General features: G+C 37.8%; 1 protein-coding gene across 1 annotated transcript in view; it reads right to left on the reverse strand.

Moving 5' to 3' along the window:
* The window catches only part of LOC103778810 (histone-lysine N-methyltransferase 2C-like), a gene marked incomplete at both ends in the record, with an annotated part of 118304 nt that overhangs the window by 40572 nt on the left and 61725 nt on the right, over window positions 1-16007 (reverse strand). The window contains 4 exons of the mRNA XM_008946423.1: window positions 727-843; window positions 3266-3385; window positions 12518-13257; window positions 14942-15055. Of these exons, the coding sequence (XP_008944671.1) occupies window positions 727-843; window positions 3266-3385; window positions 12518-13257; window positions 14942-15055 (1091 nt within the window). The remainder of the gene's footprint in view (window positions 1-726; window positions 844-3265; window positions 3386-12517; window positions 13258-14941; window positions 15056-16007) is intronic.

Genomic DNA, 16007 nt, shown 5'->3' on the forward strand with positions numbered 1-16007 from the left:
GAGATCTACAGAAGGAGAGAAGCACAGATGGAGGAGGTGAATAGAAAACAACTCTCCCCTGCCTATCCTGTAAGAGCACTAAGGAGCAGGCAATGAAACAGGCAAGCAGCAATTTAAAAAAAAAAAAACAGGCTGATGACCTGTAGAACTTAAATGGTTAAAATGTTTCCAAAAGTTTTAAAAGTGAATAGACAAATTCATGAAAGAAAGGTCCAGCACAGGCTGCCAGGACAAATATACCACCCTGCTGCTCAGCAAGGGCCCAAACCATACACTGTTGGAAGTGTCTCCTTCTCTAGGACTCTTCTGTTTCTGTACTCTTCTAACAGGACTCAGTTCTGGTCCTCTGGGTAGAAGAACCTCTGGTCTTATCTGCTATGGCTGCTGTTACATTCTTATGCACAAGCCTTGCCTCTCCTCTTGGGGTGTTCCAGTAAGTGCTGCCTTTGCCCAGCATGTTTTCCACCCAAGGAAACGGAAGGAGTACCCCGAGACTCCCAACAGTTGTGCTTTTGAATTGTAGCAGCAGCATAAAATTGCTTCAGATCCATTAAGCTACAGTTCTTCAGTTCTGTATCACAAACATTTAACAGTAGCCAGGCTTTAGCAAATACCTCTGTTTTTTAGTCCTCTTTGGTTTTATGCAGTATTTTAATACAGGAATTATAGCTGAATAAAATGATGTTACATTACCAGACAATATAACTTCAAAATAAAGGTTCTTACCCCTGGGATGACCACGGTCCCAACTCCGTTCTTCAGCTTTGATCTCCCTCTGCCACCTCTCCCTGACAGACCCGCACCACGCGGCCGCCGCTTCCCCGGGAATCCCGATCCACGGCCCTGCTCAACACGAGAGCACAGCTTCAGCACAACCTCACCTCCTCCTCTTGCACGGGATTCAAACTTGTTCAATACATCCAGGGAAAAATGTAAGTAAAACACACCCTATGCTTTCAAAGGAACATGGATGGGCACACAAGGCCACAGGCATTAAGTCACTGCATAAAACATTCTGAAACACCTTTAACTACTTACTTGACATAACACGATCACCTTTATCACTGAGAAAGCACCCAAAACCAGAAATATTTATTTTCTTCTTAAGAATAAATGGAAATGTGGTTTTGTTTTGGTTTTTTTTAAAATTTTTTTTTCTTCCCCTCACAGCTGCAAAGTATCCAAAATAAATACCCTTTATTTTATGATTCATTTTTCTTTTCTTTTCCAACAGTCAGCTCAGACAGTTATGGGACTTCTGAATAGGTCTGGCCACTTGATTACTTGCAATCACAGAGGCTTTTCTTACGCTATGAATAATCAAGCAGAAACTGGAATTTATTAGAACTCAATCCTGCTCCCAAAATGAAGCAGAAGCTGGCTCCATGAAACTCTCTCAATTCAGCAGATACAGAGAGAACTTTTTATATTAATTATATCAATTACATTCAGATCAACACGCCCTGTAACATGATGTTTTTCTTTAAAAATATCCACTTATTTTTAGGCAGCTTTTTTCTCCTCCTTATTTTAGATGCAGATGCACAGTTGCAGTGTTGTGTGCTCTGGAGCATTCACAGTATGTTCAACTACAATTAACCATGGTAAAGTTAACCATGGCAAGTAAGTTTTTAATAATAATTCCCTGACATTAACACTGTGACTTTGAAGTTGTTTGGTTTTTTCCTTCCCCCCTAGATTGTTATTTCAAAATGAACTAAACACAAAGAGGATTCCTTAATCTTCTCTAATCACTTCCATAGAGAAGAAGAGCATATTCACAATGTCCCAAGTTCTGGCTGGTGTATCAGACATCTTTACAAGCTTCAGAGCCTCTGATCTGTATAACTGATGGTAATTATGGTATATACTCAAAACAAGCACCTTTACTACTATGAAATAATCAATGAGATTATTTATTGCATTTCAAAATTGTGAATAATCTTGGCTCCTAACGCAGCCCGACTCCATCCACAGAGTGCCTAAATATGGTGCCTGTATCCAAATGTTTGCTGGAAAACTGCTTTTAATACCAAGGCAAAACATTTGCTCAATAAAACAACATTAATGGAACCACAAAGCTCCTTGGGGACAGTGTTGCCAACAGACATGAACAGTCTGTACTTCAGCACTATGGGCTCAGTATTACCAACATACTTTTCAGATATGCCAACTCCTGTTTTAAAGAAGATATAAAAGTCTATAATGATAGTTAAAGGGAGAACCCAAGTATCCAAATGTTAACATTTCATTAACATCCATCTATTAACAGTCAGAGAAATTGAACTGACTTACTCTTACACAATGAAGTAATGTAACACAACAGTGTTTTAGCAAGTGAAAGGAAGGATGCTACTGATAGTACACTAAGGTGGAAGAAAAAAAAATGTTTTCCTTACATCTATATAGTGTTAACAAAAACACACACACAGGACATACAAGCTTCAATTTTTAACATGTAAACTCTTCTGGCATGTTTCTTATTTTGCCTCTTTCAGACCAGGTATCAGTACTGTTATTTTCACACAACTAGTAACAGGAATAAGCACGTACTTGCATCAATGTTAATGCTGAATATTAAGCTGAAAATTAATGCTTGAAGCAGCAAAAGCTAAGCTAATGTCAAATTAAAATACAATTAGCATGAGAGTTAAAGTGAGATGAAAATAAATCATTGGGAAGCTACAGTTATTTGTCAGTTTCATTTACCTTTTTTGTATTTATTTAAAATAGTGATTCCACTTAGTTCTTTGTGGTTTCAGTGGTAAATGTCACCGTGGATACAAGTTTTGGTCCATCTAATCAGGTATGAAAGTTATAATTTATTCCCCCATAAGCTTAAACCAATGTCACTTTGAATCCACTCTGCAAGATTTCTCCACAGCAATAAACTCAAGCCACTCTTCAGATCTCTGCTCCTTTCCATGCCTGGCTTACCTTACTGCCAGTCTCAAGGATATTTTCCTTCTCAGGTAATTTATTTTGACAGCTACGTAAAGCTAACCACAAAAAGTGAAGTACTCAACACACACGAAAAATTGGTAAAACAAGCTATTCTTTGCCATTGAAAATCAGGGCAATGCCATCATACTGTACACTCTGGAAAGCATACATTCTTTTAACCTGAAAGTTCCAGAGTTTCAATAATTAAAGGCCTTAAACAGCAACAGAAGATTAATTCAGTTGTGAGATACAGAATTTCATCACTAGTCTCTACAGCAGAAAGATAGCAATGGATACATGAAAATAAATTCAAATTATTTACCACTTTGATGCTCCAAATGGCACTGCCAGGAAGCTGTCTGGATTTAAAAATGTCCCGACCTTCTGAAATGTCTGGGGACCAGGAAGGTGGGCTGACTGTATTATTGGTACTCCAAGCCCCCTAGGATACGGCAGGTGAGAAAATAGATGTATAAAACTTCGCAACATAAAAAAAAAAGGAAATAAAAAAAAGAAAAAAGCAAGCAACAAAAAAATCTGAGAAGCAAAGCACATGCAGGCATAGGCATTTCTATGTTAACTTAAGTAGTCTCAATTAGTTCACTGAGTGAGAGGAAGGTGGGGAATTTTTAGGTTCTCACTGAAACATACACTAAAACAAATATTAATCTCCAGCTGATGGTTAAGTACAACAAAATGAGTAGCATAAACAAAGCATAATACAAATTGAAAGCAAGCAATCATAACAACAACAAATTATATCCCCTAAATTTTTTTGAGCCAAATGAAGAAGAGAGTAGTTTGAGATGATAACATCCCCTCTTACACTGCAAATCACATTTTGAAAGAACAGATGGCCTTAGTCGACTTTGGAGTCTAAACTACTGACAATCACAGCAACAACGAGTTTGAGAAGTGTGTGAAACAAAGGAATATAAATAAACCATTGGAAAAAAGAAAGGAGAAACAGCCACGGTAATTAAATTATTTCTTGCCTGCAAGTTTGCCACTAATAAACCATTATAAAACCACAATGTTATTTTTTTTTCACCCCAGTGTTTTCATGTTACACTGCAGTATCAAATTTTAATGTCATTAGATATAGTAATAATAATCATCCATATGGTGTACCTACAAACTCTTTTTGACTATTATCCCTATTTATACAGTTCCCATCACAGTAAGATACTGTAGAACCCTGTCACAAGAAATAAAGCAAAACAAGCAGAAACTGCCAAGATGGACAAGAAAAAACACTGCAGAAGTTCCTCACATACATTAAAGTCTGTGGAAGAAGACCTTCACAAATCCAAAGTAAAAAATGCAGGAAACAGCAATGATAAATAACCTCATTCTCCATATACACATTAGAGTAGCTAAAGGACAATGCATTTGCCCAAGTTCGTGAGAGTGAGAATGAATACCAAGGTAAGAAGTAAATCCAATTAAAAGTATAGGTCTAAGGGTGGCACTGAGCAGAAGACTCAGACGGATAATATGGAACAACCCTCTGCATACTAATAATAGTCCCAACTATTCGCACGTGCAACACCACTCACATGGGCAAGCCCAGACACATTTAGGCCTTTGAATACAGGTCTATACAATAATAAGCATTAAGAAAAATGAGATAGCTTTGCAAAATACGATTTTTTTCTGAAATATTCTCCATCAAGAACATGTGGGAAACGGTTTCTTTGGAATCAACAGCACATCAAAACATATATTCATCCCAGACTGTAAATAGGTATTTTGCTAACAGCTGCACTGACTGAAAATAGGGCTACCCCTCAGCTGGTTTCAGGCCAGAAGGGTCATGGCCAAGATCTCACTGATCCATGTAAGTCACAGCCAGGTTAACTCAATCTGCTGATGAAGATGAGTATGAGCCAACATCTCGTTTATCCCCAAGCATATAAGGAAGATCTCATATGATGCCTTCTGCTTTCAGAGCTGGGCACACAGCAACCTATAGCTGCTCAGAGAGCTCAGTATTCAAACTGGCACAAAAGATCCAGAAGGAAAAGTGTCAGCACCCTAAAAGCCAAGTTACACATAAAAGTTGCATTTTAAAAATGCCAGCATTGTCCAAGTGGTCCAACTCACAGTGTGGACATGGTGGTACTCTGCATAAAGCTGCTTTCTAGGTGTTTAGGTATGCCTGCTAGGGAAAGGGAATAGGGATAATCTAGCACTTATAAAAATAAAGACTTTACACATTTGCCCACACAAGAGGTTCATCAGACACACAACCTACAAACTCCTTAGTGCCCCGAAGACTACCTGTGTGTTTTCAATTGCTCATCACTGCCTTCCCTCTGCCAAGCTGCTTCCAAAACATACTCCAGCTGAACTGCTACCGCCAGCAACTGCTCACCTACACTTGGGTTAAAGTGACTATGCTCAAAGAGCTTAAATTGTAAAGATTTTGCTATCCCAGTTTTTTGCTTGACTCCACTTAGATGGTCATCACACAGACAACTTAGCAGATCAAAAGGATCAAAAACCTCTAATTCAGCAGAAAGCCTTTGCACCTGCAAACCTAGAGATGGCTCTGCTCACATCTAGGATGTAAGGGCATAATATTCTTGGCATTACATGGGCATAACCACACCAAGCCAGAAGTGTGGGGAAAGCAAGGGAGCAACCATCCACAAAACCAGAGGTTTGACAGATCTACCCAAACACACTGCTGAAACACCCGTCACTCTTCACCCGTGCTGAACCACCCTGGGCTCCCTGCACGGTCAGCAAAGAGAAAAGAGTGCTTGCTCAGGGCAGCTCACCACAGGGGATGGAAGATGTCAGATTAGTGTCACCCTACATGACCCTAGTTCTCTCCAGCAACTCTACGGCAAACCTCGAGGTGACTGCAGCAGATCTTTAACACTGCAGAGAGCCACTCCTTGAGCCCACAGCAACTCCCACCAGGCACAAACAGCAAGCCTGACATCTGGGTTTCTTCTACCAAGAGCACTGTAGCTTATGAATAACCCCTCTGTCAAAATCTCATGTTTTCATTAAGCACTGTAACACTTGTTAGCAACTACATCAGCAGGTCTGTGCCAATAGGAAGTTTATCTCCACTATGCTAGCCACATTTTCAACATCAAAGAAAGTCCCACTTTAGCAAGATAAAGTTACAACTTCCACTGAATTTTAGTTATCATTTCCCTATATTTCTAGAATTCACAATGCGTACTAAGTAACGGTTCTTCTACTACGGCAACTCTAAGAAAATCTGTATAGCAACAAAAAAATCTGTGTATCATAGAAACCATCTTTACATCAATCTGTAAGGGAGGCAGCACACTGGCCAAGTGTCAAAATTCAAGATCTTAAAAGTGCTGAAAAAACTTAACAATTAAAACTACCTACTCTTATTTGGGACACACAAAATTATTTTCTTTTTACGATGATACACTTCTCTAGTGATTAAATATATTCAAAAGATTAAAAAGCTAATAGAATATTAATTCTGAATATGAAATATTTGGTCTTGCAAAACAAAACGAATTGTATATGATTCATGAACCATATTGTTAATAATTAAATTGGAAATTTAGTCCAAGTTTTATTGTAGATCAGAAACATTTGAATTCCTGGTCAGATAAAACTTAATTAAAAGCATACACTTCCACAATGCTACGAACAAATGAATTACATCAAAGAGACGCATTAATTATATTTCGGCTTTTAATTAATGCCTATTACCACAAAACACTGAAGAGAAAGTTCTATTCAGTTCATTTACATCAGAACCACGGCAGTAATTATGGACTGTGACACAAATGGGAAGTTCTAATTCTCCATCATATTCTTGAGACCTAGAAACTGAACAACACAGCTGCAAGTAAACTGTAACAAAAGGAAACCCAGAGTCAGCAAGGGCCAGGAGCTCTCACTAAACTACCCCCGAGTCAGCAAGGGCCAGGAGCTCTCACTGAATTACCACTGACTGTGTTTAGCTGCTTAATGCTTTATGGAATCAACTGCAATCACCAATGCACAAAGCTGGGTTTTCAATTTAACATTTAATGTAATTTTAGGGTTGTGAACAAAATTTAATCTGTTCAAAATATAGCACCCCTCACAGAAAAAAAATGTAAAAACTGTGACAAAAATTAATCCTTGAAAAAGTCTCTTTTTGATCTTTTTTCCCAACATGCCCACTACAACAACATACTTAGTGGTACCATGTAGTTGCAGACAGCCAAAAAGCTGTAATACCCAAGCAGAAACATACTCTGAGCCCTGCATGGTGTTCTGCATTTTTCAGTGTCATTTTAGAAAATCTCCTAAAACATATAGAAATATGTAGTGAGCCATATAACAGTGATCACCAATATCTTCATGATGAAAACTGAATACCTCTAATCATAGTATTTCCATGGAACACATTCTAAAGTAATACTTATGGTTATTATATAGCAGAAGGTTATTATTTTATGTTCAGTATTATTCTACAGACCATTCCAAACTCTTTACCTACCAGTCTTACAATGTCACATGTTGCAATGCCCTCCATTTATTGACTTCATATTGTGCTTTCCAGTACACAGTGCTGTAGCAAAAATAACTATTTTCAATTTGTTCAATTCAAACACATCATGGAATCAATGAAACATTCTTATCATGGAATATACCCAATACCATTTAAGGTATACCTCCACAGAAAAAAAAAAAAAACAAACAATTTTCCTTGTGAAGACTTATTTCAAGCTATAGATATGGGTCATGTTCCTTAATAAACTTATATGATCATTTCTTTATGATTTAAGATTACTTCTTCAGGGGAAAAAAAAATATGAAAAAGATCAGAGAGGTCCTGCCCCCCACATAAACTTGCTGTTAATAGGTAAGGGTTGAGAATCTGCATGTTCCATGGTGAAGGCACTCTACAGACACAACCCTTAGGACAGCAGCGTGAAAATGTCACCGTGCTGGCGGCTACCAGGGAGTATCTCTGTCAACAAACAACTCCATGTCAGATACATGTAAAAACCAATTTGGCCCAAATATCGATTAGGATAACAGGAACAGATTAGAGACAGCCCATTCATGGACCATACCCTTTGGGAAGTCAGCGAGATGCTAAGCCTGGCAGAGAGAGGGTCCTCTCACTGGGCTGGATGAAGATTTAAAGCTCACCTGTAGCTGCAGGTATGGATAGCACGCTATCCTAACACAGACTGGTAGTAGCAGTGCACCTTACTGATAGGAGTTCTTAGCCTGACACAGAAAAAAAACACTTTCTCTGGAATGAACTAAGCCTGTACCAGCCAAAGTGACTCTTACCAGTGTAACTGTACTGACATATTGATTTATACATAGCACCCCTTTTGTTGAGAAGATGGATTTTCTCCTGCTGCTTCTAAGCAAAGTAGTGATGCCTGCAAGAATAGTCAGGGGAGAGGGGTGGTGATGAAAGCAACACGAACAGAGCAGCCCTGAAAGGGACTCACAGAGCCTTTTTAAGCTGAATATTGTCTTCATGGCTGGTGAGATGGGTTTTAGTCCTTTCAAAACAGGAATGATGTAGTGGTGTTGCAGACACATGGTTAGAGATATTACAAATGCAAACTCCTAGATCCAATACAAGGAATCACTTTGGATTATGAGGAACTTTGTATTCAGTAGTGAAACTGAATAATTATTCACACATATTGTGTTAGCCATTGTATTAGTAGATTCTGAAGAATGAGATAATCACTCACCCTACTGCCCAGAACAATACACTAAATTTAATGAAAACAAATCCAAATCCTGAACTATTCCTTCACATGGATTTCCCTGACTGAAGCATGCGAGTTATAAAATTGAGCAGCCATATATTCAGGATCCAGAGATTTTATTTTCCTATTGTTCTTTCTATGAAGTTCCATAAACCCATTAGAATGGATTTTTATTTTTATTTTTTTTTCCTTTTTTTTTTTTTTTTTAAAGACAACCAGAACATTCCCACAAGATACACTACACATTAAAAGATCTAAACCTTCTAGGAGAAATTGAATAATATTGCCTTCAGCTGATGTTGGCTAATGCTGGCTTCTCTCTGGAGTCCATAGGGTACTCACTTTTTATGAAGTATCTATTTTAAACCTGTGCAGACCAGGACAAGCAACTAGTTCTGCAATGACAGCTCTTTGTGCAACAGAAGAAAGCAGCTGTGGAGCCAATGCTACCTTCACCAAATATAGGACCCACAATTTCTTTAATCAATAAAAATAACCCAGTCCTCTCATTTCACTGCCCTGTAAGGCATGTTTGTTAAGATCTCACCCAGGTGTATGGTAACATTTGGATCCCACAACGTGGGACCTGAAACAATACAGGACAGCAGCATTATGTGGTTTTTGTTTTGGTTCTTTTTTGTTTTTTTCCCCTAAACAGAACATAGCAGACCTCAGGCCCATAAAATTAACCTGCTTTTGAGAAGGCAAAATCCCTCTTTAGTGACACCTCAGAGACAAACAGCACATGACTTCGTTTATTCCAAAGTTGTTTCTGTAACTTCACAGAAGCATTTCTTCCTCCAAAACTGTTTTCCCCACATTTTACTTGTTTTGGTTCAATGGGATCGCCCTTGGACAGAAGAGCAGTGAAACACTGCGTTAGGATAAAATGTTTTACATGAAGTAAATGTAATGTCCCTTCTTCAGCAGTGAGGGCACATTTGGCATGGAGAAGAAGATGGAATGGCAGAAAGCAGCACTCTTCTCAGCTGCCAGCACCTGCAAAGGATGATGCTCATCCTGACCCAGAATTGGGAGAAAACACCCATTTTGAATTGTCTCTAGAGTATGACACAACCAACAGGTCTCAATTCTTTGGTTCTATACCTGGTGAAAGAAAACCTGCTTCTGGTTAAGGCTGCTGGTACAAGTAGCAGAAAAATGTAGCTTTTTTTTCTCCTGAGAACTAGAACAAACATTTACAAAAAACTCACTATGTGTAAAGCGCACTTTGTAAGATGACATAAATTGAGCAGAATTAGATAAAAACTCAAGTGTTTCTTTGACAATCAAATAAATTTAGAGGCTTCTTCTCTTATCCACAGCTCTTGAACTGGAAAAAAATTCTTTACAAAACCTTAAAGCTTACAGAAAAGATAATAGTTAAAAAAAAAAAAAATCAAACCTAAACCAATTTCTGTGTGCAATTCAAAGGCTAAAACATTTCAACACATGCCTCACCTATTGTGGATTTGTCCAATTACATCTTGTTCACAAGGAAAGTACCTGCCTGTAACTGGACATTTCTAAATCTCTTATTTATACTCTACAGTCATTTGACAGGTTTCAGTCCCTCAGCAAAGGCCCAAGGTAACACAGGAGACTTAGAGCCCTGGAGATAATTTTGTCACTGCTTCTGCAAATACAATATATACCTTACTGCACAGTGACCTAGAAAAACCTAACTACAGCAAAAAAACCCACAGAATTCCTCATCTCAGTGGAAATGTAAGCAAGGTACTACTAATAAAGTTGGTTTTAGAAAACATCTATTATATACAAGATTTTTCTCTTTTCTCAAAACACACATTACCTACAGGCACAAGGATTACATCCTTCATGTCCAACATGGAAAATCAGATGAACTGAAGTAAAAAATTGATTGACAAAGAGGCTGAAAAAGCTCCCCGAGCCCAAATCCCTACCAGCTAGTTAAGCTGAATTTAGATTCCTGGTAGAAGGTGGGGAAAATAGTGTCTGGTTTTCACTAATGAAGTATCCACAGGGTTTTCATTTTTTTTCCATCCTTACTCAAGACATGTTTTCACTGATTTCCACAAGGTGCTGATCTGTGCTAAAACTGAGAGTTCAATGGAAAGCAAGGAAGTGTGCTGGGACTTAAGTAATCATATGCTTTTTTACCAGAAAATTACTACTTGCTTCACAGAAGTTCCAGCTTAAAAGGTGTTTAGAGTGCAAGACAAAGATAATCGAAATGAAAAGAAACCTTCACAGACTTCCAACATACTTTTACAAGATGGATCATGAATTTCACAAGTAACTTGTCCAATTCTACAACTGGTACTGCTAAGATGCTAAATACCTTTTGATTTTAAAATACAGTTTGCAAACTGTTGAACAGATTATACTGATCTGCACCACAGCTCAGATTTTGTGTTACACCTGACATATATTGTAATTCAACTCAGCTTTATTTGCATTACTCGCATCACATATTAACAGGTTAATGTCTACACTCTATTGCACATAGAATATACAAATTGCCACTTTTACAGCTGATTTTTTGGTTTTTAAGATGTGTATCTGTTCTGCTATAGACATTTACAGTTGGGGTCAGCCATCACCTTCTCCTCAGTGGGTTCTCTGGTGGCTAACTCATTTTATCACCAGTATCATGATGCTGGTTCCCATGCAGAGCTGGGACAAATTGCACAAAGAAATAAATACAGCTCTTGGTGGAACACAAAAGAAGACAAACTTCACCAACAGAAAACCAGAATCCATTTTAGGTTGCCTAAGAAGCCCACCTCTCTTCAATTTGTAAGATAAGCTGAGAAAAAAGAATTAATACAGTACAGAGCATTAAGAAAAATTATTTTTATACATGCTTGTACATGATGGTTAAAAAAAAAAACCAACAGAGATACTCTAAAACCTTCCAAATTTAAATACTTATTATTATGTTTGTTGCCCTTATTACATATTTTAGCCCTTTCAGAACACTGTATCTCATATCTTTTCTTAAGAATGGAGAATTTTGAACCCTTAAGTAGCATGCAAAAATGCAAAGAACTGTGCAATATATAAAAAGCTTTTTCAAACACTAAGTTCAGAAGAGCATGAAGTCATCAACCTGCAAGTGCCAAAGACTAAAAATAGTGATGAGAGCAGAACTGAAACACCGATTTGCCACACTGATGTACTTTTTGAGTAGAATTTTGCAAATAGAAATAAATCCTACAGACTGATGAACTATTATCCCCACAACTACATGACTCATACAGAGAGCAAGACGTTGCCGAAGGTGACAGACTTAAGCATTCTTTCCACTTCTCAAACTTAATCCTAGTCAAACCACAACAACTTGTACCAGACAGTTCTTACATGGTATTTGATAATGTAACAAAACCATCGAATTATTTGCAACACCATTAAAAATGCCAATCAAGATAAAATCTGGAAGTGTGATGGAAATGGGAGTCACTGTGGGTTTTTCTATAAATCCAGCTTCATAAGTGTTAACACACTTTGGAAGTACTAGCCCAAATGAACCCATATATGAAAAAGATTAAGAGATAAGTTAGAAGGCACAGCAGTATTTGTACATTCATTTGTAGCATATGTACTAAAAATATTTAAAATTTCCTGTTAGTTTTCTCTAAGCAGGAGCTGAAAGAAACTTTAATTCTTACTGGAGATCTTTTATGATGTCTGATCTCTCAATTACTCAACATTAAATTACTTTTGGAAGAACCACACATTGTTTTAGAAGAATAAACGCATACTACATCCTAAAAAAATCACTGCATTTAATGCATTACCCCAAAATTTGAACCATTTCCTTCATAAATGTATACTGAAATATTCTCCATGCTTACCTGTCTTGATCTGGGTCTTCCAGGAGAAAACTTCCGTTTGGTGATGGCTGGTTTTCCCATGCCAATTTTTGGAGTGACTGATATGTAAGTCGTTGGGAGAGCACTTCCAGCAGCGGAAGGCAGTGGTGGGGGCTGGCTGTGCTGAGCATCTCGTGCAGGCTGCAAGTCTAATGAGACATCTGGTGAGGAAGACACATTTGTCTTGTTTATATTAACTGAGGAGGGAAGTGAGGGGCAAGTCTCAGCTGGTGATTTTATGGGTTTGTCTCCAACTGGTGAACGATTCACAACACCTTCATTTGCAGAAGTAGTTTCTACTTCTGGAAGAGCTGGTGTTTCTGATTTTTCATGGGTTTCTCCTTTTTTGACATTGTTTTGCACGTTTATTATTTCCAGTTGTTGTTCTACAGAGATACAAATATCTCCTTTACTTTCAGTCTCCTGTATTTCTGGCGTCACAGTTAAGGCCTCAGGTACTGAAGACAGAGACCGAGAGTCTACTGTGGACACTTCTGATACCTCCACGCTACCTTGTGGTCGCTGTGTCTCTTCCACTTGTGTGTCTACCTCCTGCTGTATTACAGCTTGAACACCTTCCATCACGTCCATCATTTGCTCAGTCTGACTGTCACCAGATGCTGGTGTCTTTTTAGGAGACATCTCCATTTCAGCTGAATTGATTCCAACAGAGACTTCTGCTTCCAGTTCTGCAGTCTTTTCTTCTGGTGATATGCCTGTAACTAAGTACAGTCATATTAAAGGCTCAGTGTGAAAATGAAAAGCTTGCACAGGTATATTGGGCAGCAGCTATACTTGGTACATATCACGTACAACAAGAACATATCACTTTACTCAAGTGAATTTAATATGTAGCTTAAAATATCATTCATAAATATATTTCTTTGTACCTATGTTTATAGTAGTCTCTGGTTTTAGTTCATTATTTCTCCTCCCTGGAAACACAGCAGAGTAAGTCACAAGAAAGTAGACCCAAGATTAATTTTTAAGGAATCTGAACACAGATTTCCAGGTGGGCAACTCAAAGTAGCTTCTCCTTTTTAATTTCTCTGTGTTGAAGATGTATGCTAGCATAAATTAACGTACTTTAAGCAACTGTCCCAACACTTCCAAAAAGCAGACAGCTAAGAAGAACGGGACAAGCACAAATAAATAACACTTCCATCCTAGCACTCTTGCAGACTTTAGGAAATCATCTGAAATTAAAACAGTTGATGCCATTTTTTTTTTTGTAATTTACTAATGTCTCATGTATTTCTTTTAAAAAATATTTGCACAGCCTTCTGTTTCATCCACCACTTTTCGTCAAGGAGCTCTACAGTCTTGTATCTATTCCATGGAGAAATTCTTTGCTTTGAATTTGTCTTCTTGTATCTTCTTTTGATGAGCCCAGAGTCTCTTACACAGGCCACTTTCTGTTATACTTGTATCTTTCATTCTTAAATTCACACGGCTACAACCTCCCCAGCCACTACAGTTCAAAGCCAAGCGTTTTACTATGAATGTGCCTTCACTGGCAGTTTTAAATCATGGCCCTTATACCACAGGCTGTGATGCATAACACAGTGACCATAGCTAACCCACAAGGGCTTTCTCTTAATTTTTTTGCTTTGCCTTTAGATGCAGGTTTATTGTTTCCCCTTACAGTGACCATCCTCCAACTTTGTCTAGGAATGGATGGGACATACTGGAAAGTTCTTTGCTACTGGTATCGGTCACTAACACATTTAGTGTTGAGATGGTTGAATGTTTTCTTGACCTAGAAACCATCCTAGTTGTATTCTTTCTTTGGCTAGTACTTCACATGTGATTGATAGGATAACGTTTATTCACAGAAAACAAATGATAAGCTATTGTAGCACCTCTGACTGAATGAGGACATTTGTGTATTAAACTATCTTCTTTTTACGAAGGAAAGGAAGAAATGAAAGAATTCTTAAACAAAGATACTTGTGGAGTTACAACTATGAAGCACATCAACTGCAAAGAAGTTGCACAGTGTGCCCCAAAACACATTGAGGAAATTAATCCAATCAGTTATTTGCACCAACAAATAAATAAGACTTGAAGAGAAAGTGTGAGTTTACTGTATCTGAATAGCAACAACTACTGTTTTTTACTGTAAAATTCCAATGTACAAAAGCATTTATGTTTCCAGCTTTTGGAGAAAGCCAATCCCACCAAAAAAGTAAAACAACTTTCTCCTACACAAATTTTCTGAAGATCAGCTTTTACTCCAGCTTTGACTTCTTGAGCAAAAAAGTTAATACACTTGCTCGAGAGCTCACATTGTAGACTGATGTAACTTGTCTCCTACTGTTTTCCTGGCACTTTCTCCTCTTAAATTCATGAAGTAACACAGGGTTCTGTACTGGCATTTCCTCAGACTGCAAAATTCATTCTTACCGTCTGCGACGCATCCGATGGCTGATTCTTGACTAGGGCCATCACCAGTGATGGGCTGCTCCTGAAATGTTACATGCTCTCCACCACTTTCCACTTCCATTTCATTTGTACAAGCTTAAGGAGAAGCAAAGAAGTTATGAAAATTTATATGATGTTTACTCTGTTACTTTTGCATCAGTAGTTGCTGTCACTGTTTGACTTTTTGGCTAAAGAGACCAATATTTAATCCCATGAATGAAGTTAGGACACACCAAGCCAATGAGAAGGTTAGGGTTAGTACTCCTCACGGACTAAGAGCCTTTTTATCATTAACATAAAAGCCACTTGATAACTTGTCAGACAGTGAAAAAAATGTCTGTGAAGCAATTAAATACACCTAATTCTGAAAATTTTATTTATACACTCACAGGCTTCTCTATTACCTGAGAAATACAAAAAACATTTTTCTCAAATTCCAGTCTGCTAAATGCAACAGAACTTATAGCATGAAGGCTTCTAATTTTTATACAAATACTGCAGTGGCTTACAGCACAGATAGGAGGTTCCATCTGCTATCAGCACCTGGAACACTGATTTTCAACCTATCTGTTAAACAACATGAAAACTGAATTTTGCCACTTTAGGACTAGGATACTTCAATCTGTGAGTTCTTCCTCTTAAATAAAGGAATCTGCATGGAAAAGGTGCTACTGAGTGCTTCTTTGTCTGACAGTATCATCATAGAGCACAGAAAGAGGAAACACTTTTCCTCATGTAAAAGTTTTTTCAGTTCAGGAAATTCATTAAAATGCACTAGACAAAGCAGGAACAGGAAAAACAAAGTATACAGTAAGCATTAACTCAAAATGAATTGATCCTCCACAGATGTCAGCACAAAAAAAGTCAAATAAATATAGCTTTCTGTTCAGGAAAGTCTCGCTAAAGTTCAGAACTATTAGGGGATGCTACTTTTAGCACCTAAAAACCACTCTCCAACTCTGTCAACTTTAAAGTGATATTTTAACTTTGAGGAAATGATCATTTAGATTGGCTCCAAATCTGATCTTAATGCACAAAAGTGCTCTCC

Source organism: Merops nubicus, unplaced genomic scaffold (assembly GCF_000691845.1).
Source record: "Merops nubicus isolate BGI_N331 unplaced genomic scaffold, ASM69184v1 scaffold9108, whole genome shotgun sequence".
In the NCBI taxonomy this organism is placed as follows: domain Eukaryota; kingdom Metazoa; phylum Chordata; class Aves; order Coraciiformes; family Meropidae; genus Merops; species Merops nubicus.